General features: G+C 37.4%; 1 protein-coding gene across 1 annotated transcript in view; it reads left to right on the forward strand.

Moving 5' to 3' along the window:
- Window positions 1–25,881, forward strand: part of DMD (dystrophin) — a 1,939,482-nt gene that overhangs the window by 325,321 nt on the left and 1,588,280 nt on the right. Inside the window, exons 3-4 of the mRNA XM_090265340.1 lie at window positions 20,248–20,340; window positions 21,499–21,576. Of these exons, the coding sequence (XP_090121466.1) occupies window positions 20,248–20,340; window positions 21,499–21,576 (171 nt within the window). The remainder of the gene's footprint in view (window positions 1–20,247; window positions 20,341–21,498; window positions 21,577–25,881) is intronic.

Genomic DNA, 25,881 nt, shown 5'->3' on the forward strand with positions numbered 1-25,881 from the left:
GGAGTACCTGCTGTATACTAGGCTGCATGCTAAGCCCTTTATGTGGCTGATTGACTCCACAAAACACCTTGTGAGGCACGCACACTTATCCCCATTTTTCAGATGGGCAAATTGAGGATTGATAAAGTTAGGTGACTTTTTCAAGTTTATAGCGCTAGTAAGTAAAGAGGCTCACACATGAATTTCACACATTGACCTACCTCCTCACTTCCAGGCTGAGCTTTGAATGCAGGCTGACTGGCTCAGTCCCACTCTTAGCATTCTTTATGTAGTATCACTAAGGAAAGGCTCTAGGGCAGGAGTATTTTCTTTAACTTTGAAGTTCTCTGCTTTCAAGTTTAGATGATAACACCTGGTGGGTATATACATTCAGCGATTTTTAAAGCAACCACTTTTAAGGCCTTTGAATAACATTTGTTCTCAATTTACAAACTAATGTACCACTTTAAGTATTTTACATAGCACTCATACATTCAATAAATGGCTCTTTTCTTTGTAGGAAGCTTATTTCAGTAGTTTGATAAAACTTCTGAAGTGGTCTTAGGATGTTGAAGAAAGATTACATAAAGCAGAGTTACCCTATGAAACCCATTTTAACATTCATAATACAAAAGCCCATTCGTTCCCTGTCGCTGAAAAACTGGAAAATACACAAAGGTGAGGAGAAATGAAAGTGATTTCTAAATGCTTCTTGTGCCATGGATACCTTAAGAAATCCGGTGAACCCTGTATTCCCCTTCTTACAATACTGTTTTAAAATATGTAACGTGAAATACATACAGTTACAAAGAAAAACAATTGTATTGAAATACAATGATCAAAATATTAAATAAATTTGTGGTGTACCAACAGATATGATTCTTTTTAATGCGTTAATTAACAAGAGATAGAAGCAGGTTTAATGGCCATAGTAATTTTCAAATAGTGCTGAGTGTAAGCAATACACAGACATTTGCAACAAGTTCCATGTGATATAAAAAAAGTAATTATAAATTGTGACTAAATATCAAATACTACTAATGTTTAATTTCCTAAAACCATAAAGAAAGAAAGTGATAAAAATGTTAGGTATTACACACAACAAAGATGTACTTTTTGTTTCCCTATCCAAGTTCATGGAGCCTCTGAATTCATAAACCTCCTTACTGTGGCTCTATGGGCCTCAGGTTGAGAATTTCTCTGAGCTCAGTGCTAGGATGAAGTTCCTTTCCTTTTATTCAGTAATAACTAGATTACATGTTATGATTTCATTTCTCCCTCTAGTTTTCAGAAGCCTAAGGATAATGTTTGCTAATTTATAATAGCTATTCTTAGCTTATACAGTTTTATTCTGTTTGCATCTTTCCTCTTAGCCTTTTAAAAAATATTTTATGTATTTTTTTTTTTTAGAGAAAGGGGATGGGAGGGAGAAAGAGAGAGGGAGAGAAACATCAGTGTGTGGTTGCCTGTCACATGCCCCCAACTGGGGACCTGGCCCACAACCCAGGCATGTGCCCTGACTGGGAATTGAACTGACCACCCTTTGGTTTGCAGGCTGGAGCTCAATCCACTGAGCAACACCAGCCAGGGCTCCTTTTAGTCTTCTTTAGACACTAGACACAGAAGAGGAGAACATAAGTTCTGAGAATGTCCTTACAGAATAACCAACTTAACCCACTTCATTTTCATATAAGGAATGAATGCCCAGGCAGATGCCCTGTTGTGCTCAAGGTTACACAATCAGGGGAAGATCTGAGCCTAGACTAGAGTTTCTCGAAACGCGGTCCACTTTATACCTGCATCAGAATCACCTGGCAGCGTGCATTTTTTAACAGGCTTATCCAGGTAGTTATGCTGCCTACTAAAGTCTGAGAAACAGGCCTGAGTCATGAATGCCTGGTTTCGGAAGTTCTTTCCCACTGATGCCTGCTGCCTGCTGAATATGTATGAATGAGGAAGGAAGAGACTGAACCAGGATCACAGAGAGGCTAGTGGCCAGTGATCTCAAGAGCCCACATTTAGGCATCCATTTTGAAAAGGAGGAGGGGTACGCATTCCCATGAAATCAGAAGGAAGCAGGAAAGATTACCTAGATGGATGTCATGTGTCCTGAGGGTCCAGAGAGCAGGGGTAGATGCCCGCGTCAGCACTGATGCAGGGCTCAGAAAGGAAACTAAAAGAGTAAGAGACTGGATGGGAACAGACTGCTAACTGATGAGGTGAGTGTGATGACCAGCTGAGGGAGAGAGTGGGATTCGGCTGAAGATAAGCTCATAGCTGCCGCTAAGATAGGCATTTCAAAGGAATGGACTGAAGCAGTGAAGTCTCCCCTGTTGCCTCTCTTAACCTCCTTCATATCTTCTCACGACAACCAGCAAGATCTTCATAAGAGGCCAATTAGACCATATCCCCTCCTCTACATAAAAAGCATCGAAGCCTTTCCGTTGCATGTAGAAAAACACCTATGCCAGGGCTGGCCCCTTGTTCTTCTTCAGTCACTAGCTTCCTTTAGCACCACTCCCTCTGTTTCCCCTTGTGTTTCCTGCCCCCTCTATCTTCATTCCATTCCCACCTCCCTCCTTCAAGAGTCTGGCTCTGTTGTTTAAAAATTTTTTTTCCAATTATAGTTTACATTTAACATTATCTTGTATTAGTTTCAGGTGAGCAGGATAATGGTTAGACAATCTTGTACATTACAAAATGTTCCCCCACCTCGATACTTCTAGTACCCACACCATGCATAGTTATTACAATTTTACTTATTGTATTCCCTACACTGTAGTTTACATCCTGTGACTTTCCTGTAACTACCGGTTCGTACTTCTCATTCCCTCCTTCTTTTACACCCAGCCCCCCAACTGCCTCCCCTCTGGCAATCATCAGTCTGTTTTCTGTATCTATGTGTCTGTTTCTCTGTCATCTTTCAGATCTTACCTTGAATGTCTCCTCCTCAAAAAAGACTTATCTCTGTAGCATGGCCCTGCAACTATCTTTCAGATAACTCTATTTTTGTCTTAGATTTTGAAATCTGATCATCTGTATTTTAGTTATTTGTTTGTTTCTTTGTTTATTTCCTTTTCTGTTGTTCATCTCTCTGGGGAGAGAGTTATCTCCAGGAATGTAGAAACTAAAACATTATCCACCAAAACCTCATGTGATGTCATATTGTGGATACTCAAGTGATATTTGTTGAATTTTAAAATGGGGAGAGAAGGTTCAGGAATTTAGACAGCAGTTAGGGAATAATTAACTGTTTGTGATCCATGAGGTAGAATCATTGAAGGTGGATGCGTAGTCATGAATTGGCCATGTGTATCGACACAAAGTGAGGATCAAAGCCATTGGAACTTAGCATGTCAAACAGCTGTGAGGTAAAGGCATTAATTATTATAACAGTCAACAGCATGTTGGTCATGATGGCATGCCAATCTCTTAAGTTTCTAGGGGCATAAGTCATCCTCACTTGGAGTCCTCTGCTGATACAATTAATTAATGCTGTCCATTCTTGCCTGTTGGCCCCTATGCCCAAATCACCACCAGAGATAATTGGGGTCCTGTCAAGTCCTCACTTACCATGTTCTTTTCAGTGTTATTTTCATACCGATTTACGGATGCTTGAAGTGCCCAGGACCATCCCTCAGTCTCACCTACATTGGCACCTGACAGGGTCTTCCATCGCCTATTCTACCGCAATGGTGCCATGGAGACGGGGGCAGGGGAATCTCTAAGGGGCTTCAACTTCCTGGACCATCTCCTAAGAAGCCAGGCACAGGTCTTCTCAGCTTTTGGGTCCTCCTCAACATACCTAGGGGTTCTGGGACTTGATCTCAGAGTTGGAGTAGGATGATGCAGTCCCTTCTCAGAAACTCAGAGTAACAGCTGTTTATTTTACCATAATTCATTTCAGTGCTCTCCTTTTCCCAGCTGCTAAGCTGTATCTCGTTTGGGATGAGGCAGACTACTTCTGTATCATCATGCAGTTTTCCCAACTCTTTTTATGGAATAGATAAATGTTGTTGGTACTCAATATACTGAGGATTTTGCAATGCATAGCTCTGGTGTTTGCCAAAGATTTCAGATGTTACTTAGAACTAAAATATTAAAGCTTTAGTGTCTCATTCTTTGCATTTTCATGGCAACAAACATATTTAGGGACGTACAGACACATAGCCTACAAGAAGAGGGGAAAGCACCTTGATCTGCTTAGGTTGCTATAACAAAGTACTTGAGGATGGGTGGCTTATAAACCATCAGAAATTTATTTCTTACAGTTCTGGAGGTTGGAAGACCAAGACCAGGGTGCCAGCATGGTCAAGTTCTGGTTAAGGTCTTCTTCCAGGTTCCAGACTGCCAACTTCTTGTTGTATCTTCATATGGTGTAAGGGGCAAGGGAGCTTTGTGGGGTCTCTTTCATAAGGGCACTAACACCGTTCATGAGGGCTCCACCCACATGATTAAGCACCTCCCACAGGCCCAACCTCCTAATGCCATCACCATGGGCTTTAGGATTTCAACATATGAAGTTTAGGGAAACACAAGCATTCAAACCATAGCAAGGAAAGGGGGAGGGAGGAGACAAGCCTTTAACCTGTTATGATTGCATGTAAATAAAAATGCAAATTAATTTCCAAGTAAGGAGAGCTTGTGATGGAGTGGCTGAGACTGAAGGCATACAGGCAACTGTCTCAACTACTTTAAGGTTTCAGAAGATACTGAGGAAAGAGTTAGGGGGTGGGCTTAGGGGGTGGGTTTATGGTGGGGGCAAAAAGAAAAATGGACCAAGGAATAAAAACATGGAAAACTACTGCAGATTGGGGTAGGGTGGTTCTATCCAGGGCTGGAATTGAAATTTAGAGCAAAGAAGCAAAGTGAAGGACATTTTAATAATGGTAAGATATGCTATGAAGAATATTCAAACATTGAACAAGTAAACAAGCAAGCAAGCATGCAAAAAACACCAAAAATAATAATAATAAAAACTCTAATGGGGCTGGAATTCATTATTGATTAGATTTTGATTCCAACTGGCAATTTTGTCCTTTGTATTGTCATGACAGTTTCATCCCAGGTGCACATGTTAGCTGTTGACAAGTTGTGCCTTTTATTACTGCCGCTAGGTTTTGCAAAAGTGTGGATGTTGTGTTTCTGCATCACTTGGTTTTTTATTCCCATTCAGATTATTATAAACATGTATTGCCTGTTACATACTAGTTGAACAAGTATTTATCCTTGAAACTTTAAAACTGTTCTTATTCTTCTTCAACCAATTTATGATGGATCATGCACAAAAATACAAGAAGTCTCTTGCACTTTCCCATTGCCATTTTTCCCATGTTAATCCTAGTTTGTTTTTAAAGATGAATTTGTGCTCAAATTAGTTTTAGTTACTAAAGAATACATTAAGGAAAGTGAAGTCCATTTTAATGATCATTCATTAAGTGCCTCTAAGGAGATGATAATATTGGGTTATTAGAAGGTTGTTGGTAGTAGTTGAAGTGTTATTATACAGGACGATGCTTGTTTAAATACTGTTTAAGTAACAATACTTAGTATTCTGTGTTATTTTTTCCATTTATGCATCACTGAATGAATTTTTGTTGATCTATTTCCTCATGGATTGCTCACAGAATTTATTAAGGATAGAAGAGGAAATGGGCAGAAGTACCAAAGATTGATGAACAAAAATATCAAAGAATAGGCTTTTGATCAATTAGCTTCTAAATCCTTGTTTTCAAAACAGTCATACCACGCTGATTATTTTCCATAAAATGAGGAAGCCAAGATTATGCCGAGTGCTACTTGGTGATAAATACGTAGGTGACTATAATTTGCAAAGTCCCAAAGTGGCTAGATTTGAAGGCCATCTTTTCTACCCTATTTGATTTAGACACAGGCACATTTTAGCTTTTATCCCTGATAGTAAAGTCTAAGATAAACATGACTGTGAGCCCTTAATGGGACCACATTTGGGAGGATGCCAACACAAGAGAGTCTATTTTTAATAGAATAAACATGCAGGCTTCATCATGCCTTTTTCTTCCAACATAAAATTTTAAAGATTTTGTTTAATTATTCAGGGAAATGTTTCTAATAGGAGAGTCAATAAAATTAACAAACAAAAAAATCAGAGAGTGGAATAGGGATGAGACTATTGCCTATAGAGATAGAGAGGATGGATTTGAATCTGAGTTTAAATACCTGAGCAAATTTACTTAGGACTCTGAGTCTTAATTTCCTCATTTTTAAAAAGGTAGGTCCAATGTCTTCCTCACTAATTCTTTCTAATGTCAAACAGAATAAGTGTGACAGTGTTAAGAAAAATTTTAGAACATCTCAATTTAATAAAGAAACACTCTAAAGTGGTACTTGGGCTGATGAAGGAGAATAAAGTATCAGGAGGAGGAAGAAAAAAGAAAGGAAGAGAAAGACTAGAAATGTGGTAGAGCAAGTTTGAAAAATGTGATTATATGTAAATAGAAAAGTCTGTGCAAAAGGTGTGCTTATATACGAATTAAAAGTCTGCAAAAAACCAACATGTTGACAGTTGTGGAGTGTGTTATTTTTCTGCATATCAGTTTTTCTGTAAGTGTATTTACTGGTTTTAAAATCAGCCCTGGCTTGTGTGGCTCAGTGGATTGAGTGCCAGCCTGTGAACCAAAGCGTCGCCAGTTCGATTCCAGTCAGGGCACATGGCTGGGTTGTGGGCCAGGTCCCCCGTTGGGGGCGCGCGAGAGGCAACCACACATTGATGTTTCTCTCCCTCTCTTTCTCCCTCCTTTCTCCTCTCTCTAAAAATAAATAAATAAAATTTTTAAAAAGTGAGAAGAAACCCTTTTTAAAACAAAACAATTAAAATGAATATTTATTTCCATTTTAAATTTAATTTTAAATTGATGTTTAAACCTCCAACTCTGATCTTCTAGTCTAAGTTCAATACAAGATTGTCAAATGCATTCCCAGTAATATTTAAATTTAAGAGGCCAAAGAATAGGTCATTCAGTCAGGTGAGTGAGCACCAACCTTTTAAAAGTTGATAAGTATTTGGCATTTAAGAAAATCTGGTAATTATTTTATTTTTAAATCAAGATAACTTCAGTTTCCTTTTTGCTTGATAATATTTGGGGGAAGTGGCTGTTTTAATCGAATAAAACATTTTTCACAGCAATATTTTACAATTAGAAAATATTTGGTGTTGATAAGGGTGCATTATTGAATTAGACACATTTTACAGTTATGTAATATTAGAAAATTCTTGGTAAAATATTGTATCCAAACAGTTATATGAATATAACTTATAATATTAAAGTAATTTTCATAATTTTTGAAATAAACAGGTGCCTATTAAGATTTTCTGATTAATATACCAGGCAATGTATAATATTTCTCATGAGCTTTGTGAAGAAAAAATATCCAACCTAACTACTTCCCTTTGCTTATTATTGAGCTTAATTCACTTAAAAATGTAGTATTCTAGAAACACTAACTGCACATGACAGTTTAATTCACAGAGAATTGTTTTTGATTCACTATTTTAGTTTTGAAAATGTCTGAATGATGAACCACTTGAAATTATAGCTTATAATGAAGCAAATTAGATAAACAGGGATTTTTATATAAAGTGACAGCAGAGTAAAGAAAACTAGCAAATAGGAGAACCAAAAGTCTACCTTTTCTTTTTTAACTTCTCATAAGATCCAAGTGAACTTCAAATATCAATCAATCAATAATAATCTTTGTTGTATGTATAATATATAAGTACAGCAGTGGATTTAAGAAATCAGAATTTATTAAAGGTAGCTGATAATTAAAAACAATAGGGATTTGTTAATTTGGTTTTTTTGCAAGATGTAATTGGAAGAGCTGGTTAGAGTGTATTGACTGTGCTCTTTTCCAGATAATTCAGTGAGTCAGATATCTAGCAACAGTGGCTTTTTGCCCATATTCAATTTTAGAAGTAAAATAATATTTTATATCTTGAAGTTCTTTTTTGACAAAAATTCCAAGGGTTCTTTTAAAAATGTTTCATATAGTATCCATCTTTAGAATACAGCTTAATTTTTCAGACATATTTCTCCTGTGTAGAAACAAACATTCATATATGGACATGTATCAGTTAGCTATTGCTATGTAACAAAATAACTTGAAACCCATTAGATTACATCAACAACCATTTGTTATTCTTTCAAATCTTCAGATATCACCATGTAGTCCTTCACTCTCTACTGGGATTATGCATGTGTCTTTAGTTAGCTGAGGTTTGACTACGTGCTTTATCTGATCCTTGGCATCTGATTCTTACCCTCTGCTTCCATTTTCTTTCTCTTTGCATATCTGGCTGTTGATTTCATATTCAAACTTGTTAGCCTGTCTGAGACAACCTCATCTGGGACCACTGGGACAACTTGGCTTTGCTTCCTATGTCTCATCTTTCAGCTGTTTCAGGCATGGTCTTTGGGTACAGGTTGAGGTATGAACAAGAGAGCAAGCATTCAAGCCCTCACAAGGCCTATGCATAGAAGTGGAACAACATCATTGCCACTGCATTCTAGACACCACCTCTTGAGAGGAACAGAAAGTCCCATTGCAAAGGTGATGTCTTCAAGAAAAAATGAAATATTTGGCCCACTTTTGTGATTAACCTACCATAGATAGTGACCTCTACTTTCACAAAAATAGGTTCAAATGAAAAAGTACATCACTACAATTTAGGCCAGTTGCTCCTTGTCAAGTAGTATTTCCAGACAAGAATAGTTCTCTCAAATTTTTAAGACTTGAAAATTAGCCTCTAAACAATGGCGATATTGGTCTTTCCTGAGTAATATTGACTACCTTAAAAGATCCATCTAAATATCAGTGTGAAATATATATATGGTAAAAACTTCAAAATTAGGTACCATGTTCAAAAGAACGAAAACAAGACCATTTGACATTTGCCCAAGGGCCTTCGGGTGGCCAAATGAGGCCTTTCTGCAGTGGCCTCTCACCTGTCTCAAGTTTCATCTCCTCCCATCCCTTCATATACCCTGTGCTCTAAGAGCTATCTTATCACAGTGTCTTGACTAGTTCATGCAAGTTGACATATGTGATCCTCAGCATCTGAGGTGTTCCTCTGCTTGGCATTCTCCTCCTCTTTCCACATCAAGCTGTTGATTTCCTATTCAACCTTGTAAATTCAGTTCAAGGATTTCTGCTTCAGTTTCTCTCTCAGGCGAAGATGACATCTCTCTCATTTGTGCTGGCACTGCACTTACATCACTACTGTTGACAGAATTATAACACACTGCTATCATTAGATGGGCTTAAATGCATACCTCTTTTCTAGACTGTGACTAAAGCTGTGAAAACAATGGCAATATCTTTTTTTAAAAATCTTCTATCTCCCCAATTATTCCCAAAGCCTGGCACAAAATAAAGCATTGGAATAGTATCTATTAAACTTAATTGAATAATTTAACTAATCCCCTCCTTGGACATATGAGGAAGATAAGCAAATTACTAAATAATTTATCCAATTTACACAGTTGGGAAAAGTTAGAACTCTAATTAAATACAGGCTTATTTGGCCCCAGGTGCTATATTCTGTAACATGAATCTCACATGGAACACTTTCCAATAAGTAACTGGCATGTTTGAGTGGATCTCTCAAGAAATACTGCATAAGTAAAACTTTTCCTTATGTTTACTACTATCTCCTTTAATCCTCTTCATCTTCAAGGACTATATTTATTTTACTTTGATTTATAGCCTTCAAGGTTTTTTGGTATGAGGGATTGCTTTTTTATTTTAGTTTAATTAACATCAAAAAGCCAGATTTTCCATGTATCTTAGAGTGAATTCTGCATTTTAAAAATGTATTTTGGTCTGGAGAGCAGTATTTACCAGACTTATTGAGGAACTCACTGCCTGGCATACTGGACTCCTGATAGAGTTAATAGACTCTCCAAAAAGAGTGATATAACAATGGAAATGTAGGGCATTGAACAATTTTCCTAATGTACACATGTAGAATTATCACTGTGGTATTATCCTTCAATTACTAATTCAACAAAATTAGAAGCAATTTTGTTTGTAGGCTATATAACTGTATCTGACCTTCAGAAACCTAAGGGGACAGAAAAAGAATAAATTAATTAAATTATCCTTACTTCATTGAAAGAGATTTTGAAAATGCAGAAATAAAGCTCATTTAACACTGATCCTGAATGGCGTTATGGCCAAAGAAGCCCAACTCAAACACGAATTGTGAAATATAGAATAATTAAGAAGTCTGTAAATAGACTGCCTAAGTTTCAATTCATATCTACCACTTACTTGCTGTGTGCACTTAAGTTACTTATGCTCTCTGTGCCTCAGTTTTATCATCAGTAAAATGGTAATGCTATTATTCATTATTGGGAGGATTAATTAAAATAATCCATATACATAGAGTACACAGAATTTGTGGCTGATAGAAACTAAACACTCAGTTACTCATGGCTTCTGAAATATATGAGGTTGAATCATATGAAATTGCCAGTATTTGTCCATATTTGATGACAGGATTAACCTTTTGAGTGCCAACGTCATGGTGAGCGATGCTGACAAATTTTCCCAAAAGTGCCAGCATCTCTCCCAGCAACTCTTTTTTTCGATGGCTATAAAAGTAAATAACAATGGAATAATTCATATTTTATGTTTTGTTCTCTTTTTTGTACCTCAGGTTATATATTGATATAACTTTTTATCATGTTGATCCAAATTTCAAATTATGCATGGCACTCAAAGGGTTAAAAGTTTCATATGGTTTAAACTATTAAAAGAAAATAGAGCTATAGTGGGGAAAGAAGCTCTTATTTAACTATTCTTTCCCATGTGACTTTTGTCTTGTGTGTTACCTGTTCCCTTGATTTGGCACTGCCAATAAGCAGACCCTCCTCATAGTCATGGAATAAGACATAATGAAGAGTCCAAGGCTGACTTGCCACTGGGTAGGGGTATGGAATGATTAAGAAGAGGCTGTGTGTTGTCACGCAATTGTCCACACACAGTTGCACAGCAGCATGATTGAGAAATTCTGAGAATGTTAATTTTATAAATGAAATGTACACTTATTAATTAAAGGCCTCTTCAGATGTCCTTTAGCCCTGTGGTCTTCTCCTACTGGGTCTGAACAAGCCTGAATGGTTCTTTCTCCCTCTGCATTTTGCGTGGAGCTAAATACTCATCTTTGGCATTTCTTTAGCATTTTTTTTTTTATTTTTGAAGAATCAGAGTGTTATTTAGATGCTTTGAAACAAAGTACTTTGTCTTACAAACCATATACTGTGCTTTTTATTTCACAAAAGCCACTATCTGGATAGAATATACTCTACCTCCATTTCCATCAGTGGCTGTCTCAACCTTAAATCTTATATCTATGTGATTCAATAGTAAAATTGAATTTAATTTTCAGAATTTTAAATGTATAGGAGGTAATTAAAAGTGATATGAGAGAATTAGTTACAGTTACAGTTTGAAGGTCTACACATATTTTAAAATAATGTTTGTGAATTGTGTTAAGTTTCTATCTAGAAAGGCAAGATAGAAAATAACTTACCACAATTTTACTTTTTTTGTTTCAGAATACCTGATAATTGAATTTGTACTGACCTATCTAATTTACAGATGAGAAAACTCAGGACTGCGTTAAGGATTCAATTTTATTACAAAGCATGTTATAAAGATAGACCTGATCAGACAAGAAACCATGCTGATATTTGGTTAAGCACACCTTACTTTTGGGTTTATAATAGCCCATTTACAGATAATGACTTGAATTCTGTTAACTATAGTTGTGGTTCCCGTTGAAATTTCTAATGTGCAATCTGGTTGAATCTCTTCTCCTGTATTTAATAGTATAAAATACACATTGGGTTCTAGTGACTGTGTTTTATAAAGAGTTAGTGCCAAATAACATTTTAATCTGGAGAGGCTGTAAAACGATTATAGTACCTAATTTAGCTCTTGAACATTTCTTAGCTCTAAGGAATAACTAGGATTCTTCTTGATTATCTTTGCAGCCCAGATTTTATTTCTGTTCCTAGTACAGAAAAGCCTCTAAAAGTATTTGATGCTAAGGAATAAAGGATAATATATCTTCATTTTCATCTGTTAAAGCCCACACAACTTTGATATCCTGTTACAGTAGAGAAAGTGTCCTGATGATCCATTTGGCTCTTTGAGATGACATTACCAGAGATAAAAATAATTTTGGAGGCTTGGGAAGGACCACTGGGGACTTCCTTTATTTCCTGACATGGGCATCCCTGACATTGATCCCTTGGATCACAGAGAGCCTGTTTCCCTGTCTAGGGTGTTGAATGTTTTTGGTTTATCCCTCTGGTCCATTCCCTGCCTTTCTCTTCCCTGAGAGGCTGACCTCTGTGGGCAATAATCATCAGAAGACTTCTTGCCCTCTGCCTTCCAGTTGGATTTGACTAATGAGAGCATTTACGAGATATGAGGGAGGGAGCAAAGAAAGACCAGAGCATTTATTCACTGCATTCGTCTCCCAAATATCAAAGCTCCTGTCTGTTGACCCGCTCAGCTCTTTCTCTGCTCCGGGACCAGTATTTACTCTCTTTCTCCTCATTCCTATGAATTTAGGAGTGATAATAGCACTTCTCTGTTACCACTTGTGTTGATTTTTTTTATATTCTGCCATCATTTTTGTAAATTGTCCCTTATTGAACTCCCCTCAAATATCCCAAGTCCTGCTAGGACCCTGGGACCTTCAGAGAAGAGAGTTCTTTCTACTTCCAGGCGATGACATTGAACAGGAAGGAGGATGGAGATAATGTTACTAGGGTTTATGGAGCATTTTCTATGCCGGGTAACCTTATATGTATTATCGGTTTAATCCCCATGCTACTACTTTGATGTTGAACCCTCTGTTATTCTGGGGCAAAATTTACAAGGAGAACTGTGGAAAATATGGATTATTTGGGTTAAATATTCAGAATAAATTCATGATGGTTAACACTGATTGAGTGCATTTAAAACAAAGTGCTGTTCTAAGTCTATTTCTATCTTCTCAGCATCACCACAAGTTAGGAAATGGAAGATCTTAATTTTATTTTATTTATTTTTAAGTATATTTATTGATTATGTTGTTACAATAGTTCAAATTTTTTCCCCTTTGCTCCCCTTTGCCCAGTACCCCTCTTCCCTCCAGCAATCCCACCCCCCTCAGTTCATGCCCATGGGTCATGCATATAAGTTCTTTGGCTTCATCCTTTCCTATATTATTCTTAACTTTTCTCTGTCTATTTTGTACTAACCGATTATGCTTCTTAATCCCTGCACCATTTCCCCATTTCTCCCCCTCCCCCCGACCCCCTATTAACTGATAACCCTCCAAATGATCCCCATACCTATGATTCTGTTCCTATTCTGGTTTGCTTAGTTGGGTTTTGTTTTTATTTTTTAGATTCAGTTGTTGATAGTTGTGAGTTTGTTGTCATGTTAGTGTTCATAGTTTTGATCTTCTTTTTCTTAAGTAAGTCCCTTTGACATTTCATATAATGGCTTGGTGATGGTGAACTCTTTTAGCTTTACCTTGTCTGGGGAGTACTTCATCTGCCCTTCCATTCTAAATGATAGCTCTGCTGGATAGAGTAATCTTGGTTGTAGGTTGCTTGGTTGTAGGTTGCTTGGTTGTAGGTTGCTTGAATACTGCTTGCCAGCCCCTTCTTGCCTGTGAAGTGTCTTTTGAGAAATCAGCTGATAGTTTTATAGGCACCCCTTTGTAGGCAGCTCTCCACTTCTTTCTTGCTGTTTTTAGGATTCTCTCTTTATCTTTCACCTTTGTCATTTTAATGATGATGTGTCTTGGTGTGGTCCCCGCTGGGTCCAGCTCGCCTGGGACTCTCCATGCTTCCTGGACTTGTTTGTCTATTTCCTTCACCAAATTTGGGAAGTTTTCCTCCATTATTTTTTCACATAAGTTTTCAGTTTCTTACTCTTCCTCTTCTCCTTCTGGCACCCCCATGATTCAGATGTTGGCATGTTTAAAGTTGTCCCAGAGGTTCCCAAGCCTCTCCTCATGTTTTTCAATTCTTATTTCCTCATTCTCTACTGGTTGACTGTTTTTTTTTTTTGTTTTGTTTTGTTTTTCTTCTTTATATTCCAAACCATTGATTTGAATCCTGGTTTCCTTCCCTTTACCATTGGTTTTGTGTGGATTTTTCTTCGTTTCACTTAGCATAGCCTTCACTTCTTCCCTTATGCATTTGCTGTACTCAAGCATATCTGTCAATCCTGTGAGCATCTTTATCACCAGTGTTTTGAATTCTGCATCTGTTAGGTTGGCTAGCTCCTCATTTGTTAGGTCGGCTATCTCCTTGTGGCTTAGTTCTCCCACTAGAACCTTGATCCATTCCCTCTTTTGGGCCATACTTCTCTGTCTCCTCATCTTGACAGGCTCTTGTGTTTGTTTGCCTCTGTGTCTTAGGTAGAACTGTTGCTCCTGTTACGTTGTAAGGGGCAGAGCCTTAGTGATTCATCAGTACAGGGTGACCTGTTTCACCATATTGTGGCACTGTATGTGGGGGAGGGATCTGAGAGGGAATAATGCTGCCTGTCCAGCATTCGTCTCTTTTCCAGGCACCTCTCCCACTTCCATATTGGACTGTCGCCCCTCTCGCTGTTGCCCTGGCTGTCATTCCCAGAGTGGGTGAGTCTGTGGATGTTCTAGAACCATAAGGGCCCTTTAAACAAGTGGACTCTGCTGAGAGACCGGCAGTTTCTGCCTCCACCCCAACCCCCACTGATCTGCACAGTCAAAAGCAATGAGGCTTGATTTTACCTGGTGCTGGGATCCTGAGCTTTGCGGTCTGGTGAGGAACTGGGAATGTTCCTCAGGTGTCCCTCCTGACTTTTTAAAATGTGTGACTGTGCTTTCTGTCAGCCTACTGCTGCCACCACTGTTGTCACCACCACACCATGTCCTCTCTGCCCAGGCTCTGCCCCTCCTACCTGTCAGGATGAGTATTTCTTCTTTATATCTTTGTTTGCTGGACTTCCATGCAGTTTGATTTTTCTGGGACTTCTGGTTATTTCTAGTTTTAAGGTAGTTGTATTCCTTCTTAGTTGTGGAGGGAGATGCAGCATGTCTGTCTAGGTCTCCATCTTTGCCAGAAGTCCAGAAAATCTTCATTTCAGATATGAAAAAGATAAGGTACAGAGAGGCTCAATTACTTGTTCAGCATCACACAGCTGAAATAGCAGAGCTGAGATTTGAACCAGTTCAATCTGGGTACAGAGAAAATACTCTTATTTACTGTATTATAACATTTGCCTTGGTTTTGTAAAATGCATTTCATCCATGCAGTCCCCACCCCAAATTCTCTCTACTCAAACCTGATGCCTTTCAGTCATCAATTTTCTAAAATTAAATCTTAAACAAGTGTTATTCTTCTGTATTTTAGAGACTCCTTTTAAGGCAAAACTTAACTATGGTACTAAAACTTATTTTGTAGTAATCATCTTTGAAGTGGAGCATATAGAAGAGGGTATGAGAAAGCTCCTAGGATGGTAGTCATATTGTGTTTCTCTGTCTGGTGTGGATAATATAAATGTGCTCGGTTTGTGAAAATTCATTAAGCTAACATTTAGGATATATGTACTTTTCTGTGTGTATATTATGCCTACATAAAATTCTCTTACAGACTACTTATTACAACCCATACTTTAAAAACTCATCTATAAAAAAGACTTATTAATATGACAATGGGCTGCATTATTTTTATTGAAGTTGGCCAGCAGTATTCACCTGTAAGTTTCTAATCAATTTTCTACTCCTTTTTGGTGTTTCTAGTGCTTTCGGTGTTTCTAGTATCTAAAGATTTGTAATCACAGAGGAGTATCTTGACTTTCTGAGCAACAGAGATACCCAGAGCCTGATGACCTTTCTGTAACTAGAAGGCTATGCTACATTATTCCTGTGTTCTTTGCCTTCTATTGGAACATTGTATTGATCTCTATACATACAGGTGAAAAGATTGACATACCTCTGAAGAGTTGGAAGCTATTTAAATATTTTCACAAATACATTTTTTCCCTTTCTCAATTTTTTTCACTTTGTTTAGGCTACTTACCAAACTCTCTAATTTCTTTTTTTAAACACTGTATAAAGATATGAAGAAATTCTGTATTTCTTTGTATCAAACTGACAATGATCTGGGAGGATTATTGTCTCATTTTATGGTCCTTTCATCTTGTTATTTGGGTTAGCAAGAAGAAAACAATATGTAAGTGGATGCAGGAAACTGCTAAGTATTATCAAAAGTTCAGTTTTTAAAGGAAATATTTGTCATGAAAAAAATTGAAGAAAGGGAGCCAGAGGGTTATATGCCCCAAAGAGGGTTTCATGTTTTGTATGCTCTACAAAATAATTTTCATCCACTTGAAAATAAAGTCGTTAAAGATAGGGAATTGTAAGTAAATATGACTGTTTCCATGGCATAAAATGCCACTTGCAACAAAAAGCATGGTAGATGCAGAAGATGAAAAGGGAGGAAACCAAAGGAAGAATTAATTAAAAATAATCAAAAGAACAAGAAAAGAAAAAAAGCACTTAAACTTCTGAGTGTTGCCCCTGTGCCATCCACATTTTCAGTATTAGTAACCGAATATGGAGTGACACTTTCCCTCATTAACTTTCACTCTTAAAAGGGGTACCAGACTCTGAGAAAGAAACAGCATGTTGTATATGAGTTCTGCACTTTCTAGCACATTCAATAATGCACCACACTTGTCTTTACAACTAGATTTTGGGCGAAGAGAAATAAGCCAAGGTATAAGAGAAGAATCAATCATAAAAACTATCCTGTATTCATCAAGTGCCTACTATTTGCCAAGTCTGTGCAACAAACCTGCACTGTTTCATTTAAACTTCAGAGCAGCACTATGAAGTGGTATTGTTTCAATTCCCATTGTACCTAAGCATAAATTGTGCCTCAGAAAGGCTAAGTCACTTGCCCGAGACAGTGCAGCTAATGAACAGGAGACTTGAGTTCAAAAGTCAGCTATTTCTCCCTCTGAAATGCATGCTCCTTTTGCACAATTGTATCTGCAACACTGTGGAACGAGGAGTTGAGTCTAGGAAAAGAAATGAAAGCCATCCAAGAGAAACGAAATGTTTGCTTTCCCTGGGATATTCATTCTACAGGAAGAATAAGACGAGCTCTGGAGGTCCATGGAGTGACAGACTAAATTTTGTACAGGTCATTGAAGATCGCTTTCATTTCAATTAGACCACAGGCGGGGAAAATTTCACTCAAAAGTGCTTGAACTTACTTTTAAGTTCAAACACACATGCATTAAGACAAGAAGGCAACATCTCCGTGAATTCTTCACATAAAATGTATGTTTTCATAGAACTGTCTGTCACTGTATAATTTATACTGCCAGACTCCAGGGTAAATTCATTCAATCTCACCTCCTGGAAGAATGCTTGGGAGAAACATTCTGAGAAGCACTCTATTAGAGACGGCGGTGGGAATAACAAAGAGAAACTGGATTTCATAGGGTCTGTGAATTTGGAAATTTACCTATGATACTAAGAACTGTCTTTTTGCTCTGTGACCTCACTGCTTTTTAGGTGGCCCTAAGTAGCTGTTCCTGGAGGCCTCTGACTGGCCCACAGTCCTTCACTCCCTCTCCATTTTGTTTGATTCCAGCTGAGAAGGAAGAATTATAAAATACCCTTGTCTGTGTGTATAAGTCTAGATCAAAGCAAGATCCTGTTTGCTTTGTTCATCTGTGTCTAGACTCCTTGCCCCAAAGCTTAAGCTTTCTAGTCCTTGTGTCTTCGATGCTAGAGGGTCATGCTTTATTTCATACCTGAAGATTTATCTCCTTCCTTGTCTCTTTTTTTCTTCTTGAATGAACATTTTGCCACCCACATCCTTTCTGGTTTGACAAATTTTATCTATCTATCTATCTAGACATAATTTTTAATAAGAACAGCTACCTATATTTTATTTTCTTCAAAACTTGACACATTTCAATGTGCAATATTCTCTTCCTTGATAAGTTTAGAAGCCATGCACTGCTCAAATGCATCCATAAAATTTTGCTCCTGAAGAAAATAAAAAACCAAAACAGCATTTCCCAGGCATTATAGAACTTCAACCACTTTGAAAATAAAACCTTAATATTACTCTCCAGATGCCATGTTATTCCAGATTATATCCGAGGTTCTTGACATAATCATTATAAAAATATACATTCATTTTCTTTACTTATTAGTAAAAATCTTCCATTAAAGTTTCATGAAAATGACACTGTTGTTTTAATATTTACTTCTCTGTTATGTATACTAAGAGTGTTTTAAAAAATAAAACTCAAGCATGTTGGTGTTTTCTTTTTGCCATAGAGTTTTAAGCAGAACTACTTAAGTAGAATTCCAAAAGAATAACATGTAGTTATCTTTGTCAAAGCACATTTGTAGATTGATTCTCGGAACTGGGCATATAGGGGCTGGTGGGCTTTTGCAATGGTCTGTGTTCTCATTAAGTGAAACACCTAGGCATTGACCCAACTTGTCACCAACATGGCAACCTGGCTATAGTGACAGCCTGAATTCTGTGTCTTCAATCTTGGAAACTTTAGGGATGTCTTTTGCCTGGAAACAAACCAGAAATTTTCTTGATTTTCTTGACCTGCATGAAATTCAATATGTATATGTGATTAAAGGAGTGAATAAGAAGAGCCCAGTTGCCCAAGGCTAATGTTAGAACCATCGCCTGACATTTTTGGAATGGATTTCCTGATCCCCAGACTGTGGGAGGTTTCACAGTTGTGTGTTCCTGGGTCCCTTTTACCACTTCTGTGTTGTATTACCTTTCAGATTATTTGTTTTCCCTACTGGCTCAAATTTCCATAAGGGTTTGGGTCATGTCCATCTAATTTACTGGTGTGTGCTCCAGCACCTAGCTCAGGTTTATGGGTGCTCAATAAATATGTCACTGATAAATTATAGCTTTCTAGATAACTTGGGTGATGAAAGAGTTGTGTATGATTTCATATAAAGGGATTGCAGGCTGTAAACCAGAAAAAGAAAATATTTGGAGGCACATCAGAAGAAATAAAATATTAGAAAGATAATCAAATAGAAGGGGGAAAGGCCAAGGAAGCAGCAAAGTAGAAGGAACAAAGCCCCCCAGGAGTTAGACAGATCTGGGCCAAAAACTTGGCTTTACCACCTTCTGGTTTAGTGACAAAAGGCCCCATATTTAACCTTTGTCTTGTCTGTTAGATGAGTCGATTAATGCTCATCTCACAGAAATGTCACAGAGATGATAAAATCCACTCTTTTAGCAGAGTGTTTGTCAGGAGTAGTTACTCCAAAAATGTTAGATGTTATTAATGTCTATTATTTTTCCTCAATGTAATTCCCAAGTAAATATCTGAACAAAAATAGATAAAAAAAACTTTCACCAGCCAATTTAACTCAATTTAAAATGGATCTTTCTAAAATTTGAGCCATTCTAATATGAGAGTGGGTCATTCTGCAGCAGCATGTGAAATGTGTATACAGAAGGAGCTGATACTATGGGTGAAGGATGGTAAAACCTCCATGATTATGTATTATATTTCCAAGTACATAAAACAGTTAAATTTTATGTACCTACAAAGGGCATTGTATGTGGTCTCTGTTTCTTTGTGTATTTCCTTCTCCTCTCCCAATGCCCAATTGCTCGATTTTTTTTTAATAAAGATTTTATTTAGTTAGTTTTAGAGAGCAGAGAAGGGAGTGATAAAGAGAGGGAGAGAAACATCAATGCATGAGAGAAACATTGATCAGTTGCCTCCTGCAGACCCCCAACCTGGGACCTGGCCTACAATCCAGACCCCAAGCATGTGTCCTGACTGGGAATTGAACCAGCAACCCCTCAGTTTGCGGGATGATGGCCAACCCAGTCAGGGCTCTGCCTCGTATTTTTTTTCAATGTTTTCTCTCCTTCATAGAATCAGCATTTTAAAAAGTTGTGTTAATTAGGTCAATGAAGCTACAGATCTCCAACACCTGTTATTAAAAAATTTTAAAAATTGATTTCATGTGATGATGATATATTGTTTTTTGTTTTGTACTTGGAGGTTCTCTTTTCATCTGTCACCCTTGACTGATTAAGAATTGGATATATTAAATATTCTTAAACCTAGTTTTAAATTTTCAGAAGCATAATCATGGAAACGAATCACTGAAAGTGTGTTTTGCTTAATTGGGTATATTTCACATTTCAGTTTGGGAAGCAGCACATAGAGAACCTCTTCACTGACCTGCAGGATGGAAGATGCCTCCTAGACCTTCTTGAAGGCCTAACAGAGCAAAAACTGGTACGTGATTTATTTATAAGAAAGTTCACATTAGCCTTATAAGGATTTCAGACCACTAACTCAGCATAAGTGTATGAGATCTGGTAATATTCACTAATTTACCAATCTGAATTAACTAGCAATACAGGACCTATTTATGAATAAAACAATCTCACAATATTATTTTCTTTTCGGTATAGTCTAGCATACAGAGAACAAGAAAGTGAAAATACTCAGTAACACAATTTATGTCAATTAATAGATGTTCACTTTCAACATTTGCTATCTTTGTTATTTAATATATTTTGTAAAAGCTTTTCTACATAATGAAATTTTATTTTTAATTATTTTTATTGTGATAACATTTAATATGTGATATGGAAAATGGAGAGTTGCCGTTCAATAGGTATAAGCTTTCAGTTATGCAAAATGAGAAAGTTCTACAGGCCTGCTGACAACATTGTGCCTATAGTTAAAAATACTTTATTGTGCACTTAAAAATTTACTAAGAAGGTAGATCTCATTTTAGGATTAAATACAGCAGGCATCATAAGGGTAAAATTTCTAAAACTCTAGAACTGAATAAATGAGTTAATCCATATATTGTAATAAACTATGCAAATGTTAGCTTAAAAATTACCGGACAAGATATGACTTTTGGAATTGAAAGTGAGAGTTAGAAAACCAAAGATGATTGAGGTTTGAGCTTTAGTGACTAAGAGAATAAAGATTATTGTCACAGAAATAGTTTTGTTTAACATTATGTCACATTATATAATATTGCTAGGCCCAAATCTCTTTTAAACTTTCTTTAAAAATGTAGAAATTACCTCATTTATTTATTTTACGAGCAAGTGTCCTTATGCATGCTGATGCTTCTGTTCTGTTGGTGGTCATGCAGTAATCCCCAATGGACTATAGAATGAAGGGCAGATTGTAACCAATATAGCTTTTGTGAAGAAAAAAAATGCTATCATTTTTCCTGAGGAGGGGTCGATTCATGCTAAGTCCTATGACAAGTACAATTAGTCCAAAGCACTTAAATTCATTATATTAATGTCTCATAGACTGTGTTTATTCAAAAGATTAAAATTAGAAGTGAAATGTATAAATTATTCCATTTCTATTAGGTTCTGGTCTCTCATCTGGGTAGTAAACATTGTTTCATTTTGTTTTCAGCCAAAAGAAAAAGGATCCACAAGAGTTCATGCCCTGAACAATGTCAACAAGGCACTGCAGGTCTTGCAGAATAATAATGTAAGTGGAGACATGGACAGAGTTTGGATACCATGAGATAGCAGGCTTAATACTTATGTGGGAGCTTTTGCCCCAAATGCAGAGAAAGCATGTCAAGTTCCCTTACAGATCCAAGCAGTGTTCTTGTTCATGTGCTTCTGCTTGTGGCTAATGTAATTCAGAAAATGAATGCTTGCAGTCATAGAAGGCAGGGGAAGGCATGACCCAGCCCTAAAAGGCAACTCAATGTTGTTTTCTGATTTTACTTAAAGCAGTTATGTTTGGTGAACAAAATATATCCTGGGGTGAACTCAGTTCCCTTTAGCAGCGTTCCGGGCAACGAATGGCTTTTACTTGGCTGAATATTATTTTCTATGCATAAAGCTGTGTTCAAACATCATGATGATAAAGTTTGTTTGAATTCAGGCAACACTTATTACACACCACATCCAAGTATGAACATTACACAGAAAAAGCACTATTTTCAACTCACGGCGAGAAACTGATATCGAACAAAAGGGAGTTCATTAATGTGGTCCCTTGGTGTAAAACCCAACAATTAGTGTTGAGGAAAACAGGTCTTTCTTTACAACATTCCAACCTTGAGGAGGCGGGGCTGGGAGCACTCCTGATCAGAGCCCTGTTCTCCTATGGGACCCAGCACTTCCCTTGCCCCTCCCCCCAAAACTATAAACCAAAACAAAGCCCAGAAGTTCCCCATCCCTTATCTGTCAGCTCTCTCCTTCAGGATCTGGGGTACATGTCATCATCCTCCGTATAATAGTCCAGGATGTCATCAGCCTCTTTTATCACAGTCCAGAAAAGCATGTGCCATGTTGCACTGGATTATAGAGAAGTTCAGAAAAGTTCAGAAAGTCCAGGTCTGCAAAGTAGAGTTCTTGAAGGCTTGGAGTCCACCAGAGTTGGCACAATTAAAGCAGCAGTAGGCTGGCTTTCTTACTAGCCCAGGCCGCATGGCTGGGCCGTTCCTTTTTTCCGACTGCATGGCTCTCTTTACGTTCTTACAAACCGCATGGCTTTCTTTCTCTTTACAAACTGAATGGTGTTCCCCTTTTCCCTTTCAAAACCACATGGTTCTCTCGCTAATGACTGCTGCCTTTTTTTAAAATTCCTGACTGCAGCCTGTGATGCAGTGGGTATGTTGACTGGTTCTTACCACTAGAACCTTGCATAGGCCCATAAGTTCTTTCATCACCATTTTATAGTCAAAACCCCTCCCATCTCCTTGGGGCCTTGGAAGAGCCAACACCATTTGCATAACTAAGACACTAGCTACCAGCCATAGATATGAAAGGGTACCTCTCAGGAAAAATGGCTGTGCTCCACCAACTCTTATTCCCCACTCCCCAAATCATGGGCTCTGGGGAATTTTGGAGACCCTGCTTTGTTTGAAAATTTGTTTTTTATTCCTATGTTTGATTTAGTCTAGATATAAGTATATGTGTGATATTACTGAGAACTCAACAACCATACTAAATAAGTGTGGAGATTAAAGGAGATTTTGTTTCTTCAGAGTAAGTTTGAGATACTTCCCTTCTATCATGGCAGTCTTCATATCAGAGAACCCCAGCAATGCTGTTCTGGAACAGCTGTGGGGTTTGATGGCCCGCTGCCAAGAAGCATGACTCCCAGTGCAAGAGTGTGGTGAAAAGGAAAGGGGTAGTTTATTTAAAGGTCATACAGATTTAGAATAAATGGCAGATTTCTGCTGTTAAGTCCCACTTCCTTTAAAACACCCCAAAACACGTAGTCCTGTCTCCCCCTGCCAAACCAGGCCAGTTCCAGAGCATGCCAGTCAGAGGTACCATCTTTCAGAAACACAGAAGTCCAAAGCTCAGCATTCCTGATCACAGTTCAGCTCCAAGCATCTCTCACGAATCCAGGTGGCTGGGCAAGTCCCCCACCGAACCGCCAGGTCTTGCAACTCACTGGACTTCTGACTTTCAGACCTCTTCTGTCATTGAAGATCTTGTAGTTCCCTCTTCTCTTTCAGCCCACCCTAATTTAAATGTTCTCCCGGAACTTCCTGCGTGACCTCATATCTGGCCCCTCCTATGGTGTGTTAGTGTCCACCATTTTTGCCAGTTTCCCCGTATCTTTTACCTTCTTTTAGCACCATCTTTAGTCAGGGCAAAAGTTCCCAGTGACGCATGGGCATCTGGGGCGGTCATATGCCTCCTGCCTTTCACAAAAACCCTCTATCAGCCGCTCCCTACCCCCGACCCCGCTGGCTACATCAAGAGTCTCTGAATGTTCTAAGCCAGGTACACAATTTGCCCTGGGCAGCAGATGCTGCTATTTAAACTTGCCATTGTTATGCAAAGTATCTTTTAAATGGGGTACCATCCACTCCCCCTTTTCCTGAATCAAAGATTGTGGGAGTTACACTCTGTTCCCCATTATACTCCTTTCTTATTAACTTCCTACAATCTTTCTAATCAACCATTTATCAGGCACTTTGAGTAGCTTCCAAACTGTATCACATCTCTTTCAAGGATAAATCTAAATTAATTGGTCACATACTCTTAAGATGACCCTAATTAGTGATAGATTTTTAAGGATACATACTTCCCCAAATGTTGTTCAGCTAATACAGTAGGGAGGACATCACATGGGATATGGAAGTGAAGGCTGTGCAGCATTTGGTTGATTTTCTGAATTTAGGGTTAATTGTCATATTTAGCCTATGAGAATTACAGAAATATTATATATTTTTATGACTTATGAAGTGACAATATTTTTATATTTCCTCAGACAGAATACAGTGTTTGCCTCATTATTAGTCTAAGAAAACCCTTTGGAAGATCAATTTCATGTAAATTAAGAAAAGTGTTTAAAGAGATTGGTAATTTATGCACAAAGATATTTTAGGTAAATTCCCAATATTTCTTTACAAACTATATAATCAAAGGAAACAGCACAAAATTTGAAGAATTATTAGATTCAATATATTTGATAGTGATCTCTCACCAAAAAAATGTTACATTAAAAAATAAGATGTTAGATTTCCTATAAAACAGTGGCTTAAAGTAACCAAAGATTGTTTAATAAATATTTTGTTTTTTCACATGATTATTATTGATTATGAATATGTAGCTTTCCTATATATATTATAATTATTAATTACACAGATTTCAATGTAAGCCCAAAAGAAATTCTGGCAACAGCACAGAGAAACATATAAGAAAATCTCTGTGACTTTGGAATAACCAAATATTTCTTAGATGTAAATCCAAGGCATGACTCAAAAAGAGAAAGGTTAACTTGAACTTCATCAAAATTATGAGTTGTTTCCGGGTTCTAGATATGAATCATTTGTTTCATGTATTGCTGTCTCTGTGGATTACATTTTTACTCACTCATTTGTGTCTTTTGATAATGCGAAGTTCTTCATTTTGGTGTAGCTTATTTAAAATATTTTTATTAAACTTATTGGGGTGATACATGATCTACATATTGCATTGAGTGCCCACCACCCCAAGTCAAATCTTCTTCCATCACTGTATATTTGACCCCCTTTACCCTTTACTTCCCCTTCTATCCCCTTCCCTTTAGTAACCACAATACTGTTGTCTATGCCTAGGAGTTTTTGTTTTTCTTATTCGTTACTTTAGGTTTTATATTTCGCATATGAGTGAAATCATATGGCTCTTAACTTTTTCTGACATGTTTTGTTTAGCATGATATTCTTTGTGTCATGTTTAAGAAACACTTGTCTGCCCAAAGCCATTATGGTATTATATTTTGTTATCTATATAAGCTTTTATTGTTTTACCATTTCAGTTTGGATCTGTATTTCACTTGGAATTGATTATTGAATTTGGTGTGAGGAATGGGTTAAGATTCAGGTTTTGTTTTTCATTGGAACCTAATTGACCCAGCACCATTTATTAAAAGGAATGTTGCTTACCCATTCCTCTCCAATACAGGTGTGTCATAAATATTTTTGGGTGCATATATGATTCTGTTCCTGGACTTCAACTCACTTCTGTTGTTTGGTATGTCTATACATACTTAAATAATTATGGCATACAGATCACTGTAGTTTTATAATACATCGTGGCATCTGGAGGACTAGGTTCTCCCACTTTTTTTTGTTAAGTATTTTCTTGATTATACTGACTTCTTGTATTTATTTCTATATTAATTTTACAATCATCTTTTAAAACTGCCACATAGCCCTGGCTGGTGTGGCTCAGTGGATTGAGCACTGGCCTGTAAATTGAAAGGCAACCATTTCAATTCCCAGTCAGGGCACATGCCTGGATTATAAACCAGGTCCCCAGTTGGGGGCATGTGAGAGGT

The sequence above is a fragment of the Furipterus horrens genome, unplaced genomic scaffold (assembly GCF_987537825.1).
Source record: "Furipterus horrens unplaced genomic scaffold, mFurHor1.1.pri manual_scaffold_17, whole genome shotgun sequence".
NCBI lineage: Eukaryota > Metazoa > Chordata > Mammalia > Chiroptera > Furipteridae > Furipterus > Furipterus horrens.